This window comes from Microchirus variegatus (genome assembly GCF_963457635.1).
Source record: "Microchirus variegatus genome assembly, chromosome: 9".
In the NCBI taxonomy this organism is placed as follows: Eukaryota; Metazoa; Chordata; class Actinopteri; order Pleuronectiformes; family Soleidae; genus Microchirus; species Microchirus variegatus.
Genome location: NC_139810.1, coordinates 21349746 through 21376608, shown reverse-complemented (window position 1 = coordinate 21376608; position 26863 = coordinate 21349746). Strand labels below are relative to the sequence as shown.

General features: G+C 40.4%; 2 protein-coding genes across 3 annotated transcripts in view; both read right to left on the bottom strand.

Moving 5' to 3' along the window:
* Positions 1-1494: 1494 nt before the first annotated feature.
* stat6 (signal transducer and activator of transcription 6, interleukin-4 induced) lies at positions 1495-16136 on the bottom strand. Its single transcript, XM_083895619.1, has 20 exons — positions 15974-16136; positions 12138-12283; positions 11859-12003; positions 11540-11620; positions 10955-11144; positions 10719-10819; positions 10440-10588; positions 10164-10280; positions 9839-10006; positions 8794-8881; positions 8590-8712; positions 8400-8492; positions 5908-6111; positions 5720-5814; positions 5505-5638; positions 5121-5270; positions 4983-5043; positions 4815-4889; positions 3340-3459; positions 1495-3245 (listed from the first exon to the last, which is right to left on the bottom strand). The coding sequence occupies exons 2-20, from the start codon at positions 12269-12271 to the stop codon at positions 3185-3187; spliced, it is 2289 nt and encodes a 762-aa protein (XP_083751745.1). The 5' UTR covers positions 12272-12283; positions 15974-16136; the 3' UTR covers positions 1495-3184.
* A 5730-nt stretch (positions 16137-21866) lies between these two features.
* The window catches only part of fignl2 (fidgetin like 2), a 38528-nt gene continuing 33531 nt past the window's right edge, over positions 21867-26863 (bottom strand). For both annotated transcript variants that reach the window (XM_083895621.1, XM_083895620.1), the window contains exon 3: positions 21867-26350. In XM_083895621.1, the coding sequence (XP_083751747.1) occupies positions 24336-26350 (2015 nt within the window). In that variant the 3' untranslated portion in view covers positions 21867-24335. The remainder of the gene's footprint in view (positions 26351-26863) is intronic.

Here is a 26863-nt window from a genome sequence, read left to right as displayed (position 1 = left end):
TCATTATCTTTACTATTGTTGTGTTTGATTTATCATGCAAACTTATTTTAGGGAAACATGCTGCCTGCTCCACTCCTCACTGACACTGGCACCATTTGCATACAAGTTTAACAGATTCTGTTAAAGCCCATTTCATTCTGTTTAGAGTTTGTGTCTCACATGCATACACATTCATATTTTTATTCTAAATAAACACAGAACAGTCTTACCCTATACCTAATCTGCTATCCGCTGCTTTGTCAGTGGGAACTCTTGAGGTTTTCTACCATGTTTACCGAATGATTTCATGTTTATTTTGAGTTACATTTTTTAAAGGGTTTTTATTCTTAAAGCTTCAGAGGAGTGCAGTTTTCATTGATACATGTACAGGTGAGCGGTGGTTGGTTTTGCTTTGACTTTTTGCGTGTGTCTGCCATGGAGAGAAAAAACAAACCAGACAAACTGTCGCAAGGAACAAATATTTTCAGGTTGAATTCATTTAGTTTGACATGACTGAGGTGTCGTGAGGTTAAAAGAATGCATGAGGTGTGGTGGCTTCTTGTTGGTGTGGGCAAACTGGTGCCTTCTCTTTTTTTCCGCTGAGCTGCGTGACTCATTGCTGTCTTCTGATATAAGGCAGAAGATAGAAGGTCACAGCAAGGTGGTGTTTTTTTTAGTGTGTTTGTACAGGGTGACAAATGTTCACCTTTATTTTCATACAGTGTATATTGACTTTGGAGCTCTGCAATGACCTGGTGTCCCCTTCCTTCTTCCATTCACCCTACCTCCTCCCTTTGTTTATGAGGCAGCCATCTTGTTCTGCTCTAATGAGGGGACATCTAAAGCTGCTGGGATGGAGGGAAGGGGACAGTTTTTTTTTCAGAACCAGGCATGTAAGATGATTCTCTTTCTGCTTCCTCTTTATAACCCTTTTCTTTTTTTTTCAGTGTGATTTGCCTGGCAGTGATTGAGTAGGAGCTGCATTTTAGTGGCAAGTTGAACATAAAGTTTGTGTTCTAATTGAAAAGCTTTGTGATGTACAGTGTAAAGTTTTCTTTTTTTTAAAAAAACAAAACAAACCCAAAACATTTCATGACTGTTGAAACTGTATAGATAGGGAATGTAATCCTAGTTAGGCAATGTCAATGGATTATGGAGTTAATGCCAATTATGTTATCAAAATGTTTTTAATTCAGTGAACAGACTTTATGGTACCAGACATGCCTCCCCAATCTCAATCTCATTGATTTATTATTTTATGTTACCAAAAAAAAATCTAAAATGCTCATGTTTTCAATCACTTTTTGTCTTCTTTTCTTTCGGAATCATAAAAATAAGGGATTCAAAGAGATGTTTGATGAGATTTATAGCTGAATATATCAAAGAACATTCCTGAGAACTTGCAGTACATAATCATTTGGCACTCAAAAGAAGTCGTGTAAAGGTTGCAGCTCATATAGCTGCAACTGCTTGTAGGATATTCTACTGTGTTTCATTCAACATTTGCCACAAAAAGCTCTGATGTGTCATAGGCAAAAAAAAACTAGTAACCGATTTCTAAATAAAGTTACAATGTTTTTAATATTTTTTTGGGGGGGGGGGAAATGAGATCTGTAATAGTAGCCTTGTGTTGATTTAAACACAGAGATAATCAACACTTAAGAGCTTCATCAGAGTGAAAGAGCACGTATTACATCCGAGACACGACTGCACTGTGCAAAAGTCTGAGGTCACCATTAGATTTGTTGTTTAGCAACGCTAGAATGACCATACAGTATAATTATTTCTCAATAACTTTATTGGAACACATGTAAACAATTTGGTCATTGTGCATGGAGTTAGCATGTTCTCCCCGTGTGTGCGTGGGCTTTCTACGGGTTCTCCGGTTTCCTCCCACAGTCCAAAAACATGATCAGGCAAATTGGACACTCTAAACTAACTGTAGGTGCGAATGTGTGCGCGGATGTTTGTCTCTATGTGGCCCTGTGATAAAATGGCATCCTGTCCTTTTCGCCCTATGTCAGCTGGGATTGGAACCAGCGCCTCCGAGATGGAGGATAAAGTGGTAGAAGATGAGTGAGTGATGTATGCAGTTTTAAAATAAGAAAACTTTCAAGAGATAAACCCAGCTTCTGCGGGTTAAAAAAAAGTATTTATTATGACCTACCCTTACACTTGAACAACAGCATGACCCTCTCTTGAATATGGAGTGGAACCCTAATTAATGCTACTGGTAAAAGCTGTGTTTATCCTACTATTTCATATGCTGTGACAGACTGATAAGCCAAGTTTATACAAGAAACACTTGACATAAGGACAACAGAACCGGTGGTGCCCTGAGACTTTTGCACAGTAGTGTGTGTTGTATATTTCTAGAATGACATGCCCATAACTGACAGTGATGGTAGGTAGTGCAAACCTGAAGTTAGTTTAGGGGGAAAGTGTGATTTTGATTTATTTACATTAAGACACAAGTAAAAACTTTCCAAAATCAGAACATCAAACGTAGAGCTCCATGAAGTGAAGATAATGCATGTCGGATTAATATTGTAAGATTTAAAATACCATTAAGTACTCAACTCCCGTAACACCAAATGTATGTATCATACACCGACTGACCCATATTTGAGTGACTAATATCAAGCATGCATACTGTTTATTACTGTGAGATACAATAAGAGATACTTACCAAAGCTTTATATACAGTGAAAAACTGCAAATGAACAACAATATCGTATAGCATCAAAAATAATCTGGCTCACTCCCAACTGTGGTGATGTGCTTTTTCATTTCAATGAGCATCACTGTCATTGTTGGAAAAGCACTAATCTGTACAGTAATTCACCTATTTTGTGAAAAGCAAGCAACATTTACAAACACATCAACACAATTGCCATCAGGGGATCAGTAAAAAAAAAGGTCTGAGAGCAACAAAAGCTGACAGCAATGGCAGCACTTTTTTACCTGGTTTGCTCTGTTTTAGTTTTTTTTTGCCGTAAATTGATTTCCTTTTTCCCAGAGGGTCCCACAATTGTCTCCAAAAAGTTTTCACTTGAAGCTGAAGATGGAAAATGAAAGTGGAGCAAGAATGGCTGTTGCAAACAGAGGCACTTTCTTCAGATGATAGCGAGACAGATGAGTTTGACTCTGGTCTCTGTTCGACATCTGCACTGCACTCCCAAAACAGCGTTGATGGGAAGTCTCCTTATTTATTCAGGGTCTGGAGAATATTTTCTAATTCTAGGTCCATGTTGTCTCCTGTGGGACTGGACAAGAGACACATAATGAACTCACACACTGTTTCTGGGGAAAAAAAAACATCTGGACTGGAAATGGACGTCATGATCATAAATCACCTACATGTGTTCTGGAAAACCAACAGGAGAGGAGCTGAACTCCACATCAGGATTAGCTGTACTATCCATCTCTTCTAGTGGATTAATGGAGTCTGCCGGACTGAACGGCTGATGGAACGGATTCCTGAAAGAAAAGGGACGAACAGGAACCAACATTAAAAAGGACCATTGTGTAGAATTTATGTGAAATTATTTTCATTGGAATATAAAATAATTATTGTTTTAATTTGGTATTGTTGTTTGTTCATTAACCCAGAATGAGACTTTTATATTCCAGGTCAGCTCTATAGAGGCCACCATGTTTTTTTACAATATCTCACAATAGACAAATTAAATCTACATTTACATTTGATGCTAACTGAATGTTAAATTGGTTCTTCAACACAAATGTTGCTAAATTGTACACACTATACCTCTCACCCATGATATAATTTAATAATAATATATAATTATAATTAAAATAATAATTAATAATAAAAAACCAAAGTACTCTGGACTAATAATAACATGTCCATTTTGCTATAAGAGAAAATGACAACAACAATATCCTGTTGTGAGATGTTGTATTTTATATGAATTCACGCATGTGGTAAGAAAATAATTCACATAAAATGTGAGGTTAACATATGACCTCCAAGCCAATGACAATGGAAAATGTGTGCTACCAATTACTGCAATATAACCTTTTAAAATTAGACTAAAATTGGGACTAAAACTTTATAATTAAATAGGAGATTTAACCTCTTAACCCAACATTATGCAAAGAACAATGTTCAACGTTCATAAAAGAGCGTTATTTGTTCATTTCTCATCCAGCATTTGGAGCAAGAGACTCTACGTACTTAGCATAAATTTAATTTACATGCCAGAGAACGTTTGTTCCAGTAAAAGTTGCATTTGTGTAGACACACATTTTGGACTCCACCAACGAAGTAAAACGAAACTTAAGGGGCAGGAAATGACATCAGCCACAGAGGCTACTGGGAGCTAACAGCAGTTAGCATTTGGAAAAGTGATCATTTGCAGGCTCTAGCAGGCACATTACCGTCATATATAACATGTATCCACTGGACAGATAAATCCTCTGAGGCTGGAAGTTTGTGTAGAACTCTGTGCTGCACTGTGGAGCCAAGAATAGAACTTTAGAATAGAACCGCAGACTTTGCGGACTTCCGGTTTTCAAATGCCGTTGCCCTCGCCAGCACTCTCGCCTGTTTTACGGACAAAGCGGAGCTCCGCGAGACAACAATTCCAGTAATTTAGCGCATTGTGACGTCCCAGTCAGCGCGGAAGTCAACATCGCATGTTTTATATCCTGTACTTAGACTGAGGAGGACCACAAAAACATGAGTGAGTCATCTTTTTTCACACTTTGCAGACTTATAGGACCTCCAGAGTCCAAATATAAGAATTGATTATGAATGATTAAAAAGTTGATTTTGCATAATATGGGACCTTTAAGAAAGACACGACACTTACACAGAGAACAGTACAGAACTGCAGGGGTTATCAGGCGCCACAAGGGGAGGTGGAGCTGTGGATGAGCCAGGATCCCTGCACGCAAACACACACAGATGAGACGCCCCCATTGTCTTCCATTAGTCACTTCAGCTGTATTAGATGATGTTTTATTTAAATCTTCCTTACGTGCCCAGTGTAGTCTGCAGTGATACAGGAATGTAACCCCCACTAGGTGACACTAGAGGCTCTGTTTCAAACAACAGCAGTTAGTTGCCTGGCTTATACTTGAACTTAGGGAAATTAAAAATACATGAAGACAGTTACCTGTGTAGAACTTTTTGAAAACTTCATGTTTGGGGAATTTAGGATACAGGTACGTTATGTGATTGATGTCACGGATGCGATCACCGAGGCTACGGATCTCAAGGTCTCTCTTGGTGAATGGCTGAATGTTCTGAATTTTCTGGCCCCCGTCTAGAAGAAAAAGTGCATTTGTTTTTATGTGTGAAAGAAAGATGGAGGAATAAATAACAAATATATATCTTTCAACTAAACTCTTATGTGTTATTTGCTGTACTGTAAAAGCACAATATCCTCTACTTAGGCCTCACCGTTCAACACAGTGATGTAAAAATATATATGTATAGATATCTATGTCCAAATCAATGTTAGCCATTCAAAAACAACACAGGCCAGTCAAATACTTACTCTCAGAAGCAGAAACATATGCAATGGTGATGCCTCCAATCTCAGAATCACTAAAGCGAAGTAAGAATGTCCCATTGGGCCTGTCCTGGAGAATCAGGTGTAGATGCTGCTTCCCAATGAAGCCAAAGATCAGCCTAGTGGAGCCAAACATTGCAAAAACCATTAAGATCCTGTAGTAAGGTTGCTCATTTGAAGTAGCTGTGAAGTCTCCTCACCCTTCACTCCAGTAGGTTTTCAGGTGCTTCTTGGTCAGGTCCATTGCTCCTTCGAACCACTGCCAAAAAGTGAACGATCGACTTGGGAGAACCTCCTGTAAGAGTGAAAACCACAGTGAAGTGTGAGCGTGTGCCTGTCTGTGTGTGTGTGTGTGTGTCTGTGCCAGACAACATACATTCGACTGTACCTTATTAAACTGGGCCCAGGAAACCATCATGTTGCTGAAGTCCTCGACATAGTCAGACTTGTCAAATATCTTCTGGGCCAGGAAGTGTTGGTTGAACTGGTCCAGGTTGTGCTGCGTCTGTACCTCAGACGTGAATTTGCTGTTGAGCGTGCTGTACATCATCCCCCAGGGAACACGCTCGGGCACTATGAACGGAACTCTGTCCTGATGGCAAAGAGACAAAGACAGGATGATAAGTCTGTTGGTTTACATTAACAAATTAAGTCAGCAGCAACAAGAGCAACAAAAAGTAAACACCTTCAGGCCCACGAGGCTTGTGTGCACAGCACCATGCAGATACACACTGAAAATGTTCCTTTCTGCTAAAGCTTATAGTTAAGGAATGTCTTAGATATGCTGCTATAGACCTAGACTGCTGGGGAAAATTCTGTGGTGCACTCACACTCACTCTCTCACAGGCTATGAATATGACCTCTCTCTCTCTCTCTGTGTGTCCTCATCTTGCAGGCTGCAGGATCCAGATCCAGTTTCGAGACTATTAATATTATTATTAGCAGGAGTATTATTGACATTAATATTATGTTACTAAAACTAAAGTTGCTATATGTATCCAACCATGCTGCTGCCTGCGTAAATGACATTGTAGTTCCATAAACAAGTCATACCTGATTCAGAAATGTCCTGTCTAAACCTAAAACCTCACACAACTGTGATACATCTGCTCCTGGTCTATTTTCTTTTCTTATTTGGTCTCGACCTCACATCCCTATTTTTCCTTTCACCCCAACCGGCCGAGGCAGATGGCTGCACATTTTTGAGCCTGGTTGTGTCTATGCCTACTAGTGTTTGCTCATTGTGTGAACTGTTGGCTTTCTCTTCTCTCTGTACTATTGTGAATGTGTTTGACTTACTATGTACAGTGCCTTGAGATAATGTAGGTTGTGATTTGGCGTTGCACGAATAAAATTGACTGAATATGTTCTATGCAAACTCTAGATTGCCCACTGCATGTTTCAGTCAGGGAAAAAGTTGTTCTTGTACACACAACCAGCACGTATACTGTATATATTTGCATCTGCAAGAGAGGAAATTACCTTCCTTTCAGGCAGATGGCAAGAGTCTGTATCCAATCAGTGAAAGATCGTCAGTGTAGATATTAAGTGTAAACTGCAGCATTTGTTTGTCTTGTCACTCTGTCATCATGCCTCATGAAGAGCACCACAGATGACCATGCTGTAATTGTATTTGAGTCCAAATGTCCAACTCACACAAGGAGGGTATGGAACAAGGTTTGTGCATATGAGCTGAGCCTCTTCGTGTGCACTCCCTTTCATTTCCGCGTCTCTTCGCGTCTTTTTGATCGACTGGAGCTGAACTGGCAATCACAGTGATCTCTCTCATCGACTGATGGTGACACTGATTCTACATGCCGAATCGCCCGTAAAGCTCGGGTTGAGGATAACACGGACCAGGGGTGCTGCACACACCACTCCAACAAGAATGGTTTATCCCCAGGCGTTACAAGTTACATTGGCATGCAAGCATGTCTGCTGTCTTTACACAGTGATTGTATTTTTTACTGCATTCATTTCCTCATTTCCAGGGGAAAGCACAGTCTCTGGTCAGCTTTGAAAAGCTTGAGCTTGAAAAAGCTTCAGCCCAAGCATGAGCTTTCGTTATCTCAGGGAGAATCTCATTCACTCCTGGCCTCTGGTGTGAATGACTCTTTCTCAGAGGGTATGCTGGTCTTGGAGTCTGGTTAGGCACAGCCATATGAATAACACAAATCCACTACTCTGTGGGCCCAACACCTGCACACAAGCTGCACACAAGGTTGTGGTGCAACACAAGCTGTGCAGCCGGCTGAGTCAGATCAAGCATCCCGTTCCCAATCCCAACTGACATAGGGTGAAATGCAGGGTACACCCTGGACAGGTCTCCAGTCCACCACAGGGCCAACAAACAGAGAATAACAAACATTCACACTCGCATTCACACATTTTAGAGCATCTAGTTAACCTCTGTATGTTTTTTGGCTGTGGGAGGAAAGCCACAAACACGGAACGAACATGAACATTCCACAAAGGTCAGACTGTGAACCAGTGACCTTACTGTGAGGCAACAGTGCTAGCTTTCTTTTGAATTCTTTAGTAGGATCCCCATTAGCTTCCACAACGTGGTCACGAGTCTCCCACAGCAAAAAATACATTGGAATAAAAGCAGGCAGGTAGTCTAAAAACATACAATTAGAAGCAATGAACAGAAACAACAAAATACACAACAAGAAGACACAAAACTATTAAATTAGGACAACATCAAACTTCACACAGTGCCTCCTGATCACATATCTATCAAACCCATTCACACCCTCATACTAATGAAAACCTATGAGCTATGAGGTCATTGAACCACCTTACTTTCATGTGCAAATTGACCGACTCTACCACTCATCACACCCAAAAGAAGAAGCAGCAGAGTGTTATCACACTTACTGGTTCCGAGAAAGCACAGTCCCATATGATAGTGGCCAGAGCGTTGTTGTCCTGACTACCATGGACAATCACAACCACCGGCAGGGAAAAAGTCTGCAATTAATGACACAGGTTTACGTTATCAGTGTACAACTGCAATATTTGTGTTTAGTTTAACATTTAACAGGTACAACATCAAAATGGGTTGTACCTGTATCCTGTAGGGAGTGTCACAGCCAGTGATGGTGATCTCTGCGGAGAACAGGAATGCAAACTTCTCCTCTGTCACAGACTCTGATCCTTTCCTATCAGCTCTCTTGATCTTCTTAATGGACTTTGGAATCAAAATAAGAGTTTATACATACTGCTGAAGCAACAATTAAATATCGTCAGTGTAACAAAGACCAGAACATACCATATTCCTGAAGGTGGCACATGTGCTCTTGCTGGTTGTGTTGTGTTCGAGGATGGCCGTATTGTTGATCAGTTCCCCGACATTTTCACTGCAGGAAAAGGGGGGTTAATTATCCATTTTTGACTGTATTCATTTGACCACAACAAAATCCAGTTGTGGTCATGTCTGGTGTACGACTTCACAAATTCTTCAAAACAGTCATTCAATTCATAATGTAATTTGAAACGACGAGGTGTCCGTTCACCAATACGTGAGCACATTTATTTTGCAATAGCATGCTACTACCTTGCGGCTAACTTGGCGAACCTGTTTCCAAAGGTAAGCTAGGGAGGCTAAGTTTCAAGTTTAGCATTAGTGTAGGGAAAACAATACAAACACTGTGAAACCTCATTAGGCACAACGCACATATTTTCATTTTCGATTAGCATTAGCGTAGCTAGCTGTTTTGTGACTGTCAGCAATACATACTTCATAGTACAATTATGATGTAGGATATTGGGTACACTTGATCTTGCTAATATTAGCTTTGTCGTAATAATAATAATGTCAATGGCCAAAACTTTCACATCACAAATTCATTTAATAAAAATATAACTTAAATGTTTTCAGTTACATCTTTTCACATGAATTAATTAAAAAATCCACAAATTTGATTTAAAAACACTTCATGCTTTTGTTCAACAAAGGGCTGTACAGGTAAAGCAAATACATCTACTGAATACAATGCAATCCATTCATGACCCTGGAACAAGGAATCAAATGTTGATCGCCACTTCTCAAACGTGGAAATCATGATGTTCTCAGATCCCAAAATGATTGAGTTTTAATGATTTCTTTGGTATATGGAGCAAATAAATCAGAAAATTTCACTCGATCAGTTCAATCAAATCATAATCGTTCAATTATCAGAATAGTTGACGATGAATTAATAATCGATTAATCGAGTAATTGTTTCGGTCCTAAAGTGGACAATCACAGACAACTGGGGAAAAGAAAACAATGATTTCATTTTACATTTTCATTTGTATAAATATTATAGACTCACCCAGGTACACCGCCCAGATTCCTGGCCTGCAGTTCATTAATGATTTGTGCCTTCAGTACCACAGGTTTCCCTGGAGCAACTTTCTCCCCCAGCAGATATCGCACAGTGGTGGAGAACTTTGACTGAGTCTTAATGACCTGTGGAGGCTGCTTCTCCACGACAAGAGAGCTGCAGGAGACAGCAGTTACATAAGGGAGCAAAGACGTAAGAGAGTGAGTCTTCTTTGCTGCTCTTTGGGAAATTATAAGGAAGGAAACGTTAATAAAATTAAATGGATTTTACTTTCTCTTACATGTCTCTAATTTGAAAATAATTCAGACAATACCTCTGAATCAGAACCTGCTGCAGTTTGCCCAGCCTTTCCTGGAGGTCTGGGATCGGTTCCACAATCAGCATTAATTCCTGCCTCAACTTCCCGTTCACCGCAAGTAACTGCTCACACCTAAAAGAAACACACGCAGACAATGAGCAGGAAATAAAGTGAAATACCTGAACCAGTAACACAATCCAGTATCTGATGTAAACTAGGGTCACCATATCCTCCTGTGAAAGCACTGATTACCAACTTTGTTAACTACTTTTCACAATAAATGTGCCTCACCAAGTCTGCAGCGGAGTGAGGTTTTCGTCGAAAGGATGTCCGATGGCGGACTTGTGCTGTTCCCACTGCCATGCTTTCAGTCTGCTGATCAGTCGTACCTGACACTGGTCCAGACATTCCACACACTCCTGCAGCAGCTGGAAACGCTTCTGCAACAGCCAACAACCAGATGTGGTTTTGATATTATCTAGATCATCTATGGACAACAGGTTTCGTCAAGCAATACCATCAGGTTTGACAGCACAGGGGTGGGGGTGGGGGTAAGAAGCAGCAGCTCACCGTGGCCATTGTTTTCACGTTGTATTCCAGCTGCTTGATGTGGTTTTGGAGTTTATGGATTTCAGATTGTGCAGGATCCATTCCGTTCTGTTGAATTGTCCCTGTCCAAACAGCAGATAATAAAGAGTAGGGTTAGGGTGTTCTTAGAAAAAGGTCGGAAACCATACAGTATGATACAAACACTTCCTGTGGTTGTTGGCATGTGTCCATAGTATTTAAATACAGGAATCTCTCACCTGGTAAACTCTCATAGTTCTGTCTCTCCCAGTTGAGCTCTTCTTGCATTTGGTGCATCTTTTGTCGAATTTCCTGGACCTCCAGCACCTTCAGGACCAGGTGGTCTACGTCCTGGGTGTTGGGGAATGAGGACTGGGGACTGCTTTCATACGGTGGTGGGTACTGCTGAGGACTGGGTCCCTGAGTGGGCTGCACACGTAGAACAGAAGCTTATTGTTATTGTTACAAAGGGAGAGCTCCTGAGAGTGTCGGGGGGGCCTTTCACAACCACACTACAAAACTAGTACGAGTTCCTGTTTTCAAAATGAAAATAGATCGGACAGAATTATATTCTCAAGCACAGTGAGTCATGTGTGAATTATTTGTGTTCAGATATAAATGAGTGACGACGCGACTAGAAACTACTCGTCATTAAAGAATGCTGTCATCTGTAGTACACACAATCATTTTAACAACAACAACTGGTGTTTGCTTCTCCACTTCTCAATGTGTGCTTCTTCCTATAACCGCCATATATGTTTGATTGTGGATAATGAGCTCGCATGCACTCAAATAAGGAGCGTATTTGTTAAGAAACATCTTACTGTGTTGAGAAGAACCCTCTCCCTCCTGAGGATGTCCCTGACCAGCACTGCAAACTGTAGAGGCTGCTGTTGAAACCCAGTCTGTAAAAAAAGCACTTGTCTCATTAGATTTGTCTTAAGTCGTAGTCGTATGCAGAACTTTATCCATGTTGTAACAAGATCTGATCTTTGGGTAGAGTACCCATGCACTTCAAGGATTTCCTAAATGTCTAACGTTGCAGAGATTTCCTGTCATGTCACATACGACATTGTATATAAGGAAAAAACATTACAGGTAGGACCCAAAACTTTGTTCCGAGTGGCACAAAATCCTTCTTACCAATGTCCTGCTAATCTGCTTCAGCTTCATCCTGACCACCACGTTACTATTCTGCTCAGCAACCGACTGCAGCATGCTGATGATCTGGTCCAACAGAGTTTGAGCTTGGCTTGTTCGCTCCACCTGTTCCAGCGCAAAGTCCTCCCTGCAACATGCACATACAAAACGTTCACGTAACCACCAACGATGCACACCAATACATGCAAACTATTTTTTTTAAAGTGTTTTAATGAAATACATATATGATTTGCCCGTTGTACAGCGTGTGTTTGTGTTTACCATCTTTGGTTCTCGAGCCATTCAGCTAAAAAATGTCTGACTTCGATGGGGAAGGCCTGCGGCAGATAGAGGCTGTTGATGGTCTCATCCGACAGGCAGTGGATCATCTGGGACATGTGATGCCACTGAGTCATGGTCAAACAGGTCTGCAATGGTGAGAGGGAGATGATGTGAAATATTTTTCTTATTATCAACAAATGCCATTAACCCTTCTGCTTTTTTCCATTACTATGATTAAACGTACAGAGGGAATAAGAATGTTCATGCCTTATATCCTTTTTATCAGCACATACTAAACAATCTGATTAAAAATAATAATAATTTTCACCAACTATACAAACACACCTGAGCAAAATGTACTCAAGATGTTTAAAATCAGATTGAATTTGTGAAATTTGGAAATACGTCACAGTTCAAAGTTCACTTAGCCCGTTTTTATGAACAAAAAGAAAAGAAAAACGGTCTAATTTTGTGACTTCTGCGCAATTATTGCTCCTTTATATCGCGACTAAAAATGTGACATAATATAAGTCATAACTTTGACTCAACAACACATAAGAAGACGGAGAGAAAAATAACATGAATATGTGACCTGTAAACGCCCCACCCCCAGGATGTCCATATAAGGAGTTGTGTATTATTCCCAAGGCAATTTGCCGTGAGTGCACCTGTGGCACAGATCCGTGCCGCCTGAGCACTAAGGGTTAAAATCCAGAACATCTAGAACGTCCTCACAGATTATACTACATGAGCTCTGGCGAGTGAAATATCTTAATATCTTGTTTAAGATTTAGGTGAAAATATTATTTCCATTTGGCAGAAATCGAACATAAAATTATAATCGGGCTCAACAAAACACTTGGTGGAGGAAAATGTTGGTGATGTAGATCTATGATTTGATTGTATCAGTATATTACACATTACCGTAGACCCTTTTTTAAAACATATTTCACATTATGTTTCGAGTTTGGGATTAAAATGCTCCCCCAAAAAATGTGACTGTTTCTCTTCTCATCGATGTTCTCGATGCGAGATTTAGATTCTCAGATAAAGGAAACGGTTTGTGTTGTTTAATCGACGATGACAACACTGAACAAAGTCTAAGTAATAAAACCAACAGCAGAGCGCAAATGACACAATTCACTTAATCATTTCTCCTTTCTTTGTGTCAGGTGATATTAATGGATTCATTCTGAATATATCATGTCATCCAACAAGTAGGCAGTAAGAAGCTCCTCATAAACTCCAGTGCAGCATCAGAGTAAAAACCATTAGCGATCCATTTCCCAGCCGGAGCCTGACAGTGTAATGTACTGAGACACAACCACGTCACACTGTTTCAAAGGCAGATTTTGAGACATTTGTCAATGTAATAAACAGCCAAGTTCACTGGAGTCTCTGCGAAGCACAAAATGTCTCCTGCATTAGTGAAGTTGTCTCTAATCGTGCGGGTCATGATGGGCATAGACATACAGAACATAGAGTGGTCCCTGGTGTGCACTGACGCCCAGAAGCTTTTCTCTCCTTCCAGAAATCACTGAGACCAGTTTCCTGTCTCTCTCTCTCTCTCTCTCTGTGGGATGCCACACTGATCCCACAGAGATCTAAGAAGATGTTGCAACCATCGAAACAAACAGGAAAAACATTTTTTTTCACATAAGGAAACATTTGATCTCTACACCATATGTGCAAAATGTGTCCTGTCAATATGGTCACAACAGATGAAACACTGCTGCTCACTTGACGAGTAAAAATGTAATAATCGATTTTAGAGCTATATCAGTGAGCTGTTATTAGCACAAAAACTCTTACAGAGATGAAGAATGGCACTGGCTGTCAACATAATTTAGATTTTAAATCTTAAAAACTAGGAATCTAGTATCTGTCCTTCTGATACCGTTCAAAATCACTGGATCAGATAGAAATATAAAATCCGATGCAATCCAAACATCCTACAAATCACATGCTTCAGTGTGAACATGTAAATAAAAATCAGCAAAAGCATTTTAAGCTGAGTCATGTTTGTTTATTTCTTCTTTTTGGGAGAACAATATTTGTAGCACAGTCGGAGAATGATGTCTTTGAAATGACTCAGCACAATCAGCTTCGTCGCTCATAAACGGTCTAGAATGACTGTATCTGACTAATATCTGTATTGGTAGATGCTGGAGTTTGTCAATTAAGTCAAAGAAACACGCATTTAAAAACATTCTATGGAGAATCAAGGCAAACAAACACAAACTTTAGGACAAAATATCATTTTATGCGTGTAAATACAACTTTTTATAGAGTTGACTGTGTGTGCAAAGTTCTTCTGGCAGAAAGCCTCGGCTGCTAACTTTTCTCATGAGCATAAATCAAAAGTCAACTTTAATCCTCAGAGGCTCGTTCAGCCCAGACAACAACAACGAGTATAAACTGACACAAGCTGGGACGTGACGTGGTGACAGAAATAACTACGAACAACAAAAAAAAAACATAGAAAAACCCATGGGAAGCTATTATTAATGTCATAACAATCAAAATACTTGATTTGATCTGACTGATTAAAGGACATTTCCGCATTGTTGCATCATGCATCACATGTGGGAGGTGCAGTACTGTAAGTCTGTTCCAGAATGAGTCTTTCAGGATTTCTAAAGATGTTTTCACAGAACTATTTCAGACCTTGCGAAACCATTTGACTCCTGTGGCATGATTTGAAAAAAATAAACAGTTCAGATCAGACAAAAACCACAGTGTAAACAAGCAACGGTTAGAGCGATGCTGGATTGCTGAAACTCTGGAGGACTGACCCATTAAATGAGGGAAATAGCTTAAATAAATGATTACAATTCCAAACAGATGTGAACACAATCTTTTAACCTTTAGCTCGATATTTATTGGATAATATCTTAAAATATATTTTTAAAAAAGGGTGCGTAGGATTTAGAGGCATGAAGGAAATTAATCCCACATGGGAGACTCCAAGGACAAGTCCTTAATATTCAGTAGATTATAACTTAATGAAAACATAATTATATACATACATATATATACAGTATATATGTATATATATATATATATATATATCCTCTCACAGATGTAACCAAATGGACCTTTAACAACACTGTACTCTAATGCAGACGTAGCCCTTCTCATATTGTACAATGTATACATGTGTATATATGTATGTATATATATATATATATATATATATATATATATATATATATATATACATTATCTAATACATTGATGAATTATATCTCTATAAAACTGAATGAACGCAAACTATGATCTTACTTTCCTAGAATACGTGACCCATGAGTTAAACACACACTGTCATTTTGAATGCATTGTATTCACGTGATTATAATAATAATATAATAATAATAATAAAGTCAATTCCACTCAAACCACGGGTTAATGGCACATAATTGGTGTTATTATTATCTGCATATATACATATATAATAAGAACAGTATAAAGGCAACACTGCTGCTGCTGCTGTTAGAGTGTTGCATAACTAACTTTGTGGAAAACAACAATGATTTAGAGCAGCAACATCTGGTGGTGAGAGTGTCCATGATACAACTATGACACCATTTCTCATATAAATGGAGAAACTTGTGCACGATATAAATGTCCACATCACATTCACACGCGTTTTCGTTTCTCTTCCTTCCCTTTTGTTACTTTTTGAAAGTAGGACATGACAGACGTTCACATCCACGTCAACGCTTTGTTTTTATTGTGTTGTTGTTGTTTTTACAACATTTCTCACACCCTTTGACAAAAAGCAAACATGGACACAAACACGGACAACACGACACAAAAACAACACTCTTTCTTACCTTCAGTCGACTGTTGCTTTCAGAAACATTGGTGATGTGTGTAACGGTGGGCTGTCTCTTCCTCGTCTTCCACTGTCCTTCTCAACGTGTCCCTCCTCCGTCCATCACACACGGGAAAGTTGAACAACCTTCTTTTTGTTTTTTTGTTGTTTTTTTTGGCCGAATGGAGTCGTGGGTTTGTGTTTTAAACGCGGGGCAGAATTCACTGAAGTTCGAAAAGCAGCAGCAGCAGCAGACGAAAAGTAGGTTAGTCTCACTTCCCTGTTCGTGCGCGCCGTGCCAGGAGCGCGCGCGTTATTTCCTGCCCCTCACGTTCAAGTTAGCTCACACGACCACTGCGCGCGTGCGTGCGTACGTGTGCGTGTCCGTTTTAGCACAAAACAAAACCTCACTGTGTTTGTATTTAGTCTACATGTGGAATTTGTCTTAAAAAGAAACATGCGCACAGGAATTAGACCTAAACCTAAATACCTAAATATAGATCACACACACACACACTACACACACACGCACGCACACGTACATACACTACACACTACACGCATGTCAGACATGACGTGAATACATGTGGTGCTTGTGTACACGGTTGAAAACACACACTACTACGGTGTGGTGTGTATGGGCATGGTGAACTTCCACAGAAGGAGACGTAGGCGGAGTGTAATGTTGAGTCACTTCCAGTAAGTCTACTTTGACACATGATACCATATCTGCAGAGGACAGGTCCCAACAGCACACACACACACACACACACACACACACACACACACACACACACACACACACACACACACACACACACACACACACACACACACACACAAAGCATTGTTCACTCTGTTTAACTTTTTTTTTATCAGGACAGATTTTCCTTTTGTGTTTATTTTTATTCTATTATTATTATTATTGATTTTTTTTTTTTTTTTTTATTAATCTCATAGACGCTTTTGTTTCTTTCTGGCATCTAAATGTGAGGACATTCCTGTTATTGCAGTTCACATATCCGTCCTTAATCGTGGTGAAGTTCGCTTTAGGTTGGGTGTTCTCACTTAGGGACCGTCAATAAAAACACTTTTGTATGCTGTGCCAAATGTAAACGTTTGTTTTCAGTTTTAGTGACACCACTTTTCGACTATATTGTCAAGATTTGATTTTGATTTAACTTTAACATTTAGCTTAAAAGCTAATTTGTGCATATTATTGCATATAAGTTACATCTGAATAATCTAATATTTTACTAAATAGTTAAACCAGGCTTTTTCTAAAAAGTGATAAACATAGAAAAAAAATTATAGATTAATTATTAATTTGAATTTTTATTGTTGACCCCAAATTATCTCCTATGACTCATCGAAGGGTCTGCTTTAATGATTTTGTTTTAACTAAATATACGCATCGATTTGTACTAGATCAAAACATTTTACTTTAATTAAAAAATGTAAATGTATCTTTTTTTTGTGAGTTAACACTGTGTTCCATTCTGGTTTTTATCTTTTTCCTCTTTCTCAAATAATTGATGAAAATCTGATTTTCAACCTTAGTTTCCAATGCAAAACTAACTTCATGCCTTCTGCGCACGTTATAAACGTTAAAAAAAGTACAGCGTGATCTCATTTCCTCTATTTCCTTATCTGTGACTTCTCATCAGCGCCATTATATGACTGATCTGTTTTTACAGCTTTTAAATGAATGACAGTAGAAACGTGTCCATGAAAAAGAAGAATTCATATGTAGTTTCTGACAGTTACTGTGAAAAGTTAAACAAAAAATAAATACTGTTCTGTACTGTTTCTCTGCCACTCTCATGTAATTCTCATGTGGCGCCACCAGGTGTCAGTAATGTAATGTTCAGCTGCTGCTGTGCCTTGTTTGAGGTTTTGTAATTAGCTTTCTGATACTAGCTACTTGTGGAATTTTTTTACACAGAAAATACTTCAAAAAGAAGTAGAAAATGATCACTTTCATCTGTTAATTAAAATGAAATATCAGTAGTGCAGGGGTCTCAAACTCAAAATGACCTGGGGTCAGTGAACTTCTGGTTACGTGGGGAACGGGGACAGTTAAAGTGAAAAAAGTCCAACAATTCTGCAAGAATGAAGTGCTTAGTGATTAGAAATGAAACTTAATCCATCATGATGTTGCAATGACAAATATTTACCACAACATTTCAAAGTAAAATAACATAATTATGACCCAAAATGTATCTGTAAATAAGAAAGCTAGACAAATAAAACATTAAATCAAAATGTGGACTTACAGGTGGATGAATTTAATAATGGGATAAATATAACCTAATATAATACTATACAAAATACTGTTCACTGTTGTTCAGTGTGGGCTAGTTTTCATAATAATTTTAAATTAAGTGTTGGGCCGCAAGAAATCGACTTTGGGGCCGCATGTGGCTCACGGACCGCAACTTTGAGACCCTGACATATAGTAATGAATGTACACTGTGTCCAGGATTAGCTGAAAATGACTTTAAAATGCAAAAAAAACAAACTGTAAAAAGAAAATATATCTTGGTCATAAAGAGTAAATTTTACTTTTTCCTGGCCACACGAGGGCGCTATTGACCTGCACAACTGTTTCCGGAATGCTCAGTCTGTTCGAAAGCAGATGCCATCATGTCAGGATCTCACATGATCACCAGCAGACTATGATCTAAGTCCAGATTTCCATTATTTGCTTCACTCATGATCAGGTTCTGCTGTTGTGTCTCTCAGTTGAAAATGTTTTGAAACGACAACATTTGTTCTTACTTTCTTGTAAATCTGTTCATCTGTGATAAGGTTGGAGTCATGTGAGAGGGGGCAGGCCAAGACATTTTTACCAGGACATTCCACCTGTCGGATCCAATTTCCTGAGAGTTTTGATTGACCTTTTCCAACACAGAAACAATGCAGCTGCAAGGATTTAGTCATTTTTATTCTCCCCCACTTGATAACCTTGCTTTCGCCAATCTGACGACAAACTACGCTTCATATTCCTGATTTAAATTCCTTCAGGTTCTATCTTTATGTCTTAACACTTACTTCTGAACGGCTAAATGTAGCCAAACCATAAAGATTAGACTCTTTAGTATTCAGGCCAATAGTTGCGATGACAGCTACACCTTCCAGAAAGGAGAGCGAGGCCAATATCTGATGTTAAACAGCATTGATCTTATTCTCTAAAAAGCTGTCCGCAGTGGTGGTGCTCTCTCGATCCTAATACGCGACTCCTCCTCCTCTCTCAAGGGCAAGAGTTTAATCAACAACAAACAAAATAAAAGTCATGATTGTTTAAGAAACCTTAGCGTTACTGTTCTCTGCGCAGGTCTGTCATCATTTCTGGGGTCTTCTTAGGTAAAGGGCCTTCACTGCGGTCTTGCAACAACATCTGGAACTAATACAGCTGTGCTGGCTATCTGTGGGACCAGGGGGTTTGGAGGTTGTGGGCTAGGTTCGCGGTGGTGGGTGGGGGGTTGTACGGCCTAGTTGCTGCTTTGGCCCTGGGGGTCCATGTGTCCCTGACTTCAAAATAGACTTGATTGCTAACAGCTGGCAGTCTTAACTCACCAAGTGTCAGAGCTCTCCTCTGATGTCAACCTTGTCAGCATCAAGGCCTGGACAATGGAAGGCCAGCAGCACCGCAAAGGTAGAGAGAGTGTGAAAATGAGATTCACAGAGTGACCCTTTTTTAAAAAAAAAAAAAAAAGAAGAAAAAAAAGAAAAATAAAGGTTGTTACCATAAATAACTTTCGTTTTTTTCCCCCCAGAACACCTCTGAATAAAGCACACACTGAACTTCCATCCATCAGCACAATTCACCTGCAAGCTCTGGTCTCCACTGTTTGACATCGTACCATGTTACATTTGTTATGGTATATTATTCATAAAAAAACTGCGATATTCTGATTATTAACTGGAATACTTTCCGTTAACGTGGCATAATTGCGATATCACTTTTTTTTTTTATCACAACAAGGAAAGTGTGACAGCTGTGTCCTCGTATACCCACTGCCACAGCATGAATAAATAGGACAGCAGCTCATTAGCATCTTTTATTATCCAATTACAAACTCTGCTCGCCTAATTACCTCCAATCAGCAGGGAGAAGAAAATGATTGACTTCCTGAGGACAGACATTACTCAGGACAAAAAGGACAAACTGGTTTTCAGTCTCTTAGTGACTCACCTAGAGTCTGACTACGGCATGTTTGTATGTGAGGTGATAACACACACACACACACGATGACAAAGTGAGGACCTAAAAATGTCCCCGGTTCAACATGAGTTCCCTCTTTGTGAATGTGTAACAAGTCCCCCTTTCTACTGGGGTTGACGAGTGCGCACACGCACACACACGCACGCACGCACGCACGCACACACACACACACACTTCATTTTAAAGATGCAAGAACAAACTAAATTTTAACTCCAGCTGGAGCTATATCAGTCATATATATTTAACTTGTTTTTAAGGTTTATTAACTAGTTTTGTCAGCGTTCAAGTGGTGATATAATCCAATGTCACGTTACCACACGGCCTGTTTTACATGCACAAGGTTATGTTATTGTGTGGATTATGTTATTGAGTTAGTGACAGAAAAAGATAGGATCTAATTTTCAAACAGCTGCAGGAACGATTATCCTTCATCAGAGGATGAAGGGCGGCCGCCGCACAAGGTTGCACTTAGAGCAGAGCTATGCATCATTAGTAGACAATTAATTACTCTGTCATCAACACCAGCAGCACCGCTCTTCTACTGGGACTCACACACACAGATGTTTCAAACTTCACGTGGCACCGCCATCCATAACCGAGGAGAAGCGAACGCAACTAAACTTTGGCTCCTTTGCTTGGATTTGCTTTGCTCTCCGAGTTACTTTTACTGAGTCTTTGAAAATTGTCAGGAAAGGCCTGAAATAGCACTGGGCAGGCCGCTGGGACGAGCTGTTGTTTACAGACAGTGACAGGGATGAAGGACCTCTGCGCTCTGGTGCTGGCTCTGAAGCCTCGGGGGTGCAACAACCTCTGTTTCTGTAGCTGTTCTGGACACCACAACACATAAAACAACATAAACACGCAGGGAGACAAACTTATGTGCATCTGGACGAGGAAAAACAACATAAAGTGACTCTTTTTTTGTCTTATGTAGATATACACAGACATAAATACAGCTGTACTTCTTTCTAATCTTACACACATCATTAGATCAGTTGTGTTAGCAATGCTATAATGGCTATACAATAGTATACGTGTATATATATATATATTTACACACATGTATATACATCTATATGTATATATACACACACACACATATATGTATGTACATATATATATATACATACATATACACACAAATACACATATATATATATATACACACATTCATATACACACACACATATATATATATATATACACACACACGTATATATAAATACTAAAGCACATTATTATTCTTTGATAAAGATGTAAAATTACAGTTATTTACTCTCAATCCTGAAGAGAAAAATTTGTTTTAGTGGTTTAATATGCTTGATGCTATGCTTGATTAATGTCTGACTTCTCAGAAAAGCTCCTCGACTCAAATTTGGGTATAATAAGGTGAATTCAGTTTGTTACTGACAATAACATCTTTAGGTTTAAACAGGTTTTTCTCATTTTTATGACAGGTGGTCTAATCGAACTTTTTAAAGCACATTCATTTTGAATTGTGAGTTTATTCAACTGTGCTGACCTAAACAATAAGGCTACAGGGAGAGAGAACAAAAACACAGGGTAAACACTGTAGTCATTTCTGCAATCCAAAAAAAACAGACGTAAATGCAATGCAATATTGACAAATTCTGTTTAATATTGTGTGATACTCTTCTCTTAAAATACAGTCTTTTCTGAGGTAGACCATTACAGTTCAAGAACATTATCTTTTAAAACAGACATCAATAAAGACATGAAATAAATATTTTCATGTACAATATGCCGCAAAAATGAGGTAGAAATGGTTACAGAAAATGTACAATAACCAAGAACAAAATGACTGTGATAACAGATCCAAAATGTAAAAAATAAAAACTTGTTTTGTTGGACAAACTGTGCCGAGCAGAGGAAATGACGATCAAGCAAAAACGCCGGAGCTACTTCTATCTCCAAGTCAACGTCGTTCTTTCGTTTCTTTAAGTACGTGTGAATAATTGGTAGCGTTGTTGAGACGTTTCCTCTCGAGGCAGAGGACGCGCTGTCGTTTTTAAATGTATTTTCAGTTTGTGAGACAGTGATCAGTATGCACAGCGGGGGGTCACTCTGATTGATCTGGCTGTATGGAAACGACTGAAGCCACCAGCTGGAGAAGGGAGGCTGCGCTGTGATATAAGGTTGCTGGACATCAATCAGTCCACTTCTACTCCAGAGGAATTGGTATAAGGGACAGAGGGGTGATGGGCGAGGAGAGGAGAGGAGAGGAAAGGAAAGGAGAGGAGATACAACGCCACATGGCCACTGGGGCTTGTGGCCAGGGGGGTAATCCAATCTAATGAGACTGCACAGAGAGGGAGAAGAAGAACGAGGGAGGGGCAGACGGAGGATAGGGCAGTAGGAAATATTACATCACTCTGTGTACACCTCCTCAGGACCATAGCAACAGCCTAACATGAACGACCTCTGTACCTGCAGTCCAGTGACCAGCTTTTTCCAGCTTGTTAAGACAAAACTGTCGGAGCGCTGGAAAAGGAGAGATTTGTCTGGATTGTCCACATCATCCACAATATCTATTTATGAACTGTGCATTTTTTTTTAGACTTTGGAATATGCTAAAAGCTACACATAAAGTTTGGGATTGTTTTTTTTTTGTCTCTTGGAAAGTATTTTGTGCTCAAATGTTCAAAGCAAGTGCACACGTGTGTGTGTGTGAGATGTATATTTACATTTTCAAATGGTCTGTGAAACTATAAATAGCAGACGTGCATATAGAGCATATGCAAACACTAACGTAACGTGGAGACACAGTTTGTCCAACAAAAAAAAGGAATATTTTCTGTATTCTACATAGCATTCTTAAAGACAAACATCACTCCACCATAAACTACGAGAGAAATAAAAGGTATAAGAACAGAAAAGAAAATGCATTTACGTATATATTCATATATAATAATACATGGATTTTTATGGCATCAAATATCCTTTGAAATACCTGAATTACATTCATTGTTACTCTTTGTAGCATATTCAAGTTTCTCTCCCGAGGTAAAAGCCCAGCTGCAGTGGGTGTTACAAGACGGTCCGGTTTCCTCCTCGCTTCTTACTTTCACTCCGCGACACTCCCTACTAAGACCCTAAGATTAACATACATTCTTTAATTCATATTTCTGAGGTAAAGAAATTCTTCCTGAGCATTTCAAACAAGACTACATACTAAGACAACAAAAGGAGATAAGTGAAAAAGAAAACGGACACATTGTCGGAGGAGCTGGATGTGCGTGTGGGCTAAGCGTTATTTAAGTGTGATTCTCAGGAAAACTGCGCTTTATGAGGAATGTGAGATCGAGAGCACATAATATGGAAGTCTAAAAATAATAATATGGTAGGCTGTCGGTGAATTGTACCATTTTAAGCGTGAGTATAATTGAATTTACATACATATAATTTCTACATGTATTTCTGCAAGGTTTCACTGAACACAGGGAACAGCTACATGTTCACATGTATTTAATGATTTGACAAACTGTTGAACAAATATTTCCGCGTAATATTAATATACTGTCATTTTGACGACGAGTCAGTCACAGCAGGACTAATTCTATATTTGGTTTGACATGTTTTTGGTCTAAAAGTGGGTTTTGCTCTCGAGCTCTTCATACTGAATGATTACGGACAATCCAACGACTAAATCAATGTTAGGATAACATGGACTGGACTGGCAATAAATACAATCCTGAGAGTTGCAGTCAAAGGGGGTATTCTTCCAAAACCCTGATTATCCATAATCTTGGACCACATCACCGAGCAACAAATTATTGATTTTGTCCTGGACCAAGGCTAATCAGGATCTCACTTTGAGAGAATCTAAATATCCATCTGATTCTCCCGTTATGATGACCTCCACAATACCTGACTCAACAAGGCCTGTCCATCTTTCTTTTCTTTGGGAAAAATAAAATATTGCGGACATCCATAGCGAAACTAAAGCAGTACATCGTGGCATGCTTCTGCCAGTGAAACAAGTCTGTCAGCTCTCCTCTATCGTCCACTTCTCTGGCTCTTTTGGCTTCATAATCTGTAATTACAAAACAACAACAAAACATTCCCAAGGCTAGTCATGTCAGAGCAAAGAAAGGTTTGTAGTGAAGTCCGAGTGCAAGGACTGGCTGCTTTCTCAGTGGCTATACATCTTGCTCCACTCTATACAAGAGTCCAGTTCTTTTGTGGTGGTGTGTGGGCGCACCTTGCAGAAGGCATTCTCAAAGTCCGTGAAGGCTGGGGGTTTGGAGGATGTGGAGAGGCCATGCATGGTTCCAGTGGGGGAGGCTGCTGATGCGAGCGCCTGCTGGCTGAGCTGCAACAGCTCCAACACGGAGAAGCCCTCGGTGCGCTGGAGCACAGCACTCAGCTCCCTCTCACTCAGGCTGCAGCCCTGGGGCAAAACCGCCTGCAGCAGCACCTGTCTGCGCATACCCACGTCAGGCAGGCCAACATGATACCGCTTAGCGAAGCTCTGATGAACTGCATCTTGCAGGAGATCTGGCCTGCCAGTGGAACATACGAGAATCACCAGACCTGTGGTCCCCACCTGGGCTTTCTCAAGGGTGGTGAGCAGTGTCTGCCTCAGTCCTTCCTCTTCCAAGGCCTCCACCTGACTCAGCAGCACAACTGAGGGCTGCCTTGCTTCTGCTACCTGCAACAGAGAGCCCAGAATGTGCTCTGCCTCAGCCTTCCCTTTAGAGGCCAGCATGGCTCCACTTAACCGGTAGAAGGAGGCCCCCAGCTGAGATGCCAAAGAGCGAGTCAACGTCGTCTTACCCCCTCCCCTGGGGCCAAATAGCAGGACGGTTCTTGGTGGTCGCACCACTGGACTGGGCCTTAACACAGGCCACAGCAGGTCCTCCTCCAGAGCACTCTTGACATGGGTGAGTCCAGCCAGCTCGCTCCAGCCTAGGGCCGGCCTGCAGTCTAATAACTCTCCATTTACAAGGTCCAGCATTCGCGGATCCGGGCTCTTCAAAGTCTCAAGAGTTGGACCACATATCGGAGGTCTTTTGTGAGCCTGGGAGCGGTGCTGCTGTTGGTTGAAGCCCTGCTCTGCCACACCATTCTCCCCTGTCATACCTGCAGGAGGGCTGTACTCCCCTGATGCACCATACTGAGGAGACACCAGGGGCTGAGAGGAGGGTTTGATGGGCTTGAATGTTTGAGGGTCTGTGCTACCTGAACTGCTGAAGCCATTTCCCCGACACTCTGTTTTGTCATTTACACTGTAGGGCGAGTTTCCCCCAGTCTTCAAGGGCTCATAGCTGTATTTCCTGTAACGTGAACCATCACTGCCCTCGTCCTTTTCTACATTCATCTCAAATGCTTTTCTTTTTAATGTCCCCCCTGACTCAGATGTCCCAAGGGCGGTGCTCTGGTAACTATAGCTGCCTCCTACCACTGTGGGCCTTGAGGGTACTGGGGTAGGGGCTGGTAGACCTGAGGTCAGGTAGGTTGCAGAAGGGTGGCTGTAGTTGGGGGCAAGGCTGGTCTGGGGTGGGTATGTGCTTGGGGCATAGTTATAGACGGGTGTGGTCGGGCTATAGCTGGCCACCAGGGAGGCAGGGGGAAGTGCTGCACTGGGTTGGGGACAGTAACCTGAGGAAAGATAAGTACCATTGTAGCTGGAGGTGTAATCACTAGAGCCACTGCAGGAGCTGCTGCCACTGTAGCCAGAGTCTGAGAGGTTACTGTTCACTACAGACACACTGCTAACTCCCGGAAGACCTGCTGATGTGGCTACAACCTTGGGACCTGAGAGGCCGTCATGGCCTCCCGGGGGCACAAGGGAATAGGAGGCATCAGTGCTGTGCGTCAGTGGCCAGGGCTCCAGCTCGGTCTTCTGGCCGCTGAGGCCCCCAAAGGCTCCTGGATCCGGGTATGAGCCAACAGAAGGTGGCTTGTCATAAGGTGAGTCCAGCACACCAGCGTACTTGTCAGCATAGCGCTTCAACAGGTTGGATGCCGTCAAGGCTGAGATGTCATCATTGGCCCAGGCGTGGTTATAACCACCGCGGCTGCGACCAGAGTAGAACTCTGACTTGTGGGCCGGAGAGGAGGTGGTGGAGGAGACGTCCAGGTGTTGCTCAGGCCACTGGCTGAGAGGCTGGGCATGCTCTGGGTTCCAGTGCATCTTTAATAGACCTAACAAAAGAAGCACAGAGAAACCATGTTGTAATTATACATGTAATTATACTAATTATACCGTAGAGTGCATTTATTAAATACCTTTCCTCTAACTGGAAATTGCGAGTTTGGCGTCTCTCATTTTGTTAGGATTTATATAAGACATAATCCTCAAAATCAATCAAAAATCAAATTCGACACAAATGGCAAAATATGACTAATAATAACTAACTTTCACACATCTATTTTTGTATGCATAAAATTAATTCAAAGGTACATTCAAGTATAAGTATTTTTTTTCAAGCTAAACATGATTTATTCATGATAGGAGAGGACAAGAGGTAAGAAATATGAAAAAGAAAAATGTACAATGCCTTTGCAGAATATACTTCCATTTAGCTTCGTACAAATGTGTCAGTTCGACAACTATTAGGACAATATTTCCTTTCTACTGACAATAAATAACCTTTCTTCTGTTTGGAAAAGGAACTTTTTCAGTGTTACCATCCTGTTTGGTAGCAGTGAGGGCTC

Excerpts from the sequence above, each read along its gene's own strand:
- stat6 (XM_083895619.1), bottom strand. The coding sequence starts at position 12,271 with ATGACTCAGTGGCATCACATGTCCCAGATGATCCACTGCCTGTCGGAT. Across the intron at positions 8,882-9,838 it reads AATCTGGGCGGTGTACCTGG|TGAAAATGTCGGGGAACTGA; the intron begins GTGAGTCTATAA and ends CTTTTCCTGCAG. Across the intron at positions 4,890-4,982 it reads CTGCAGACTACACTGGGCAC|GGATCCTGGCTCATCCACAG; the intron begins GTAAGGAAGATT and ends GTTTGCGTGCAG.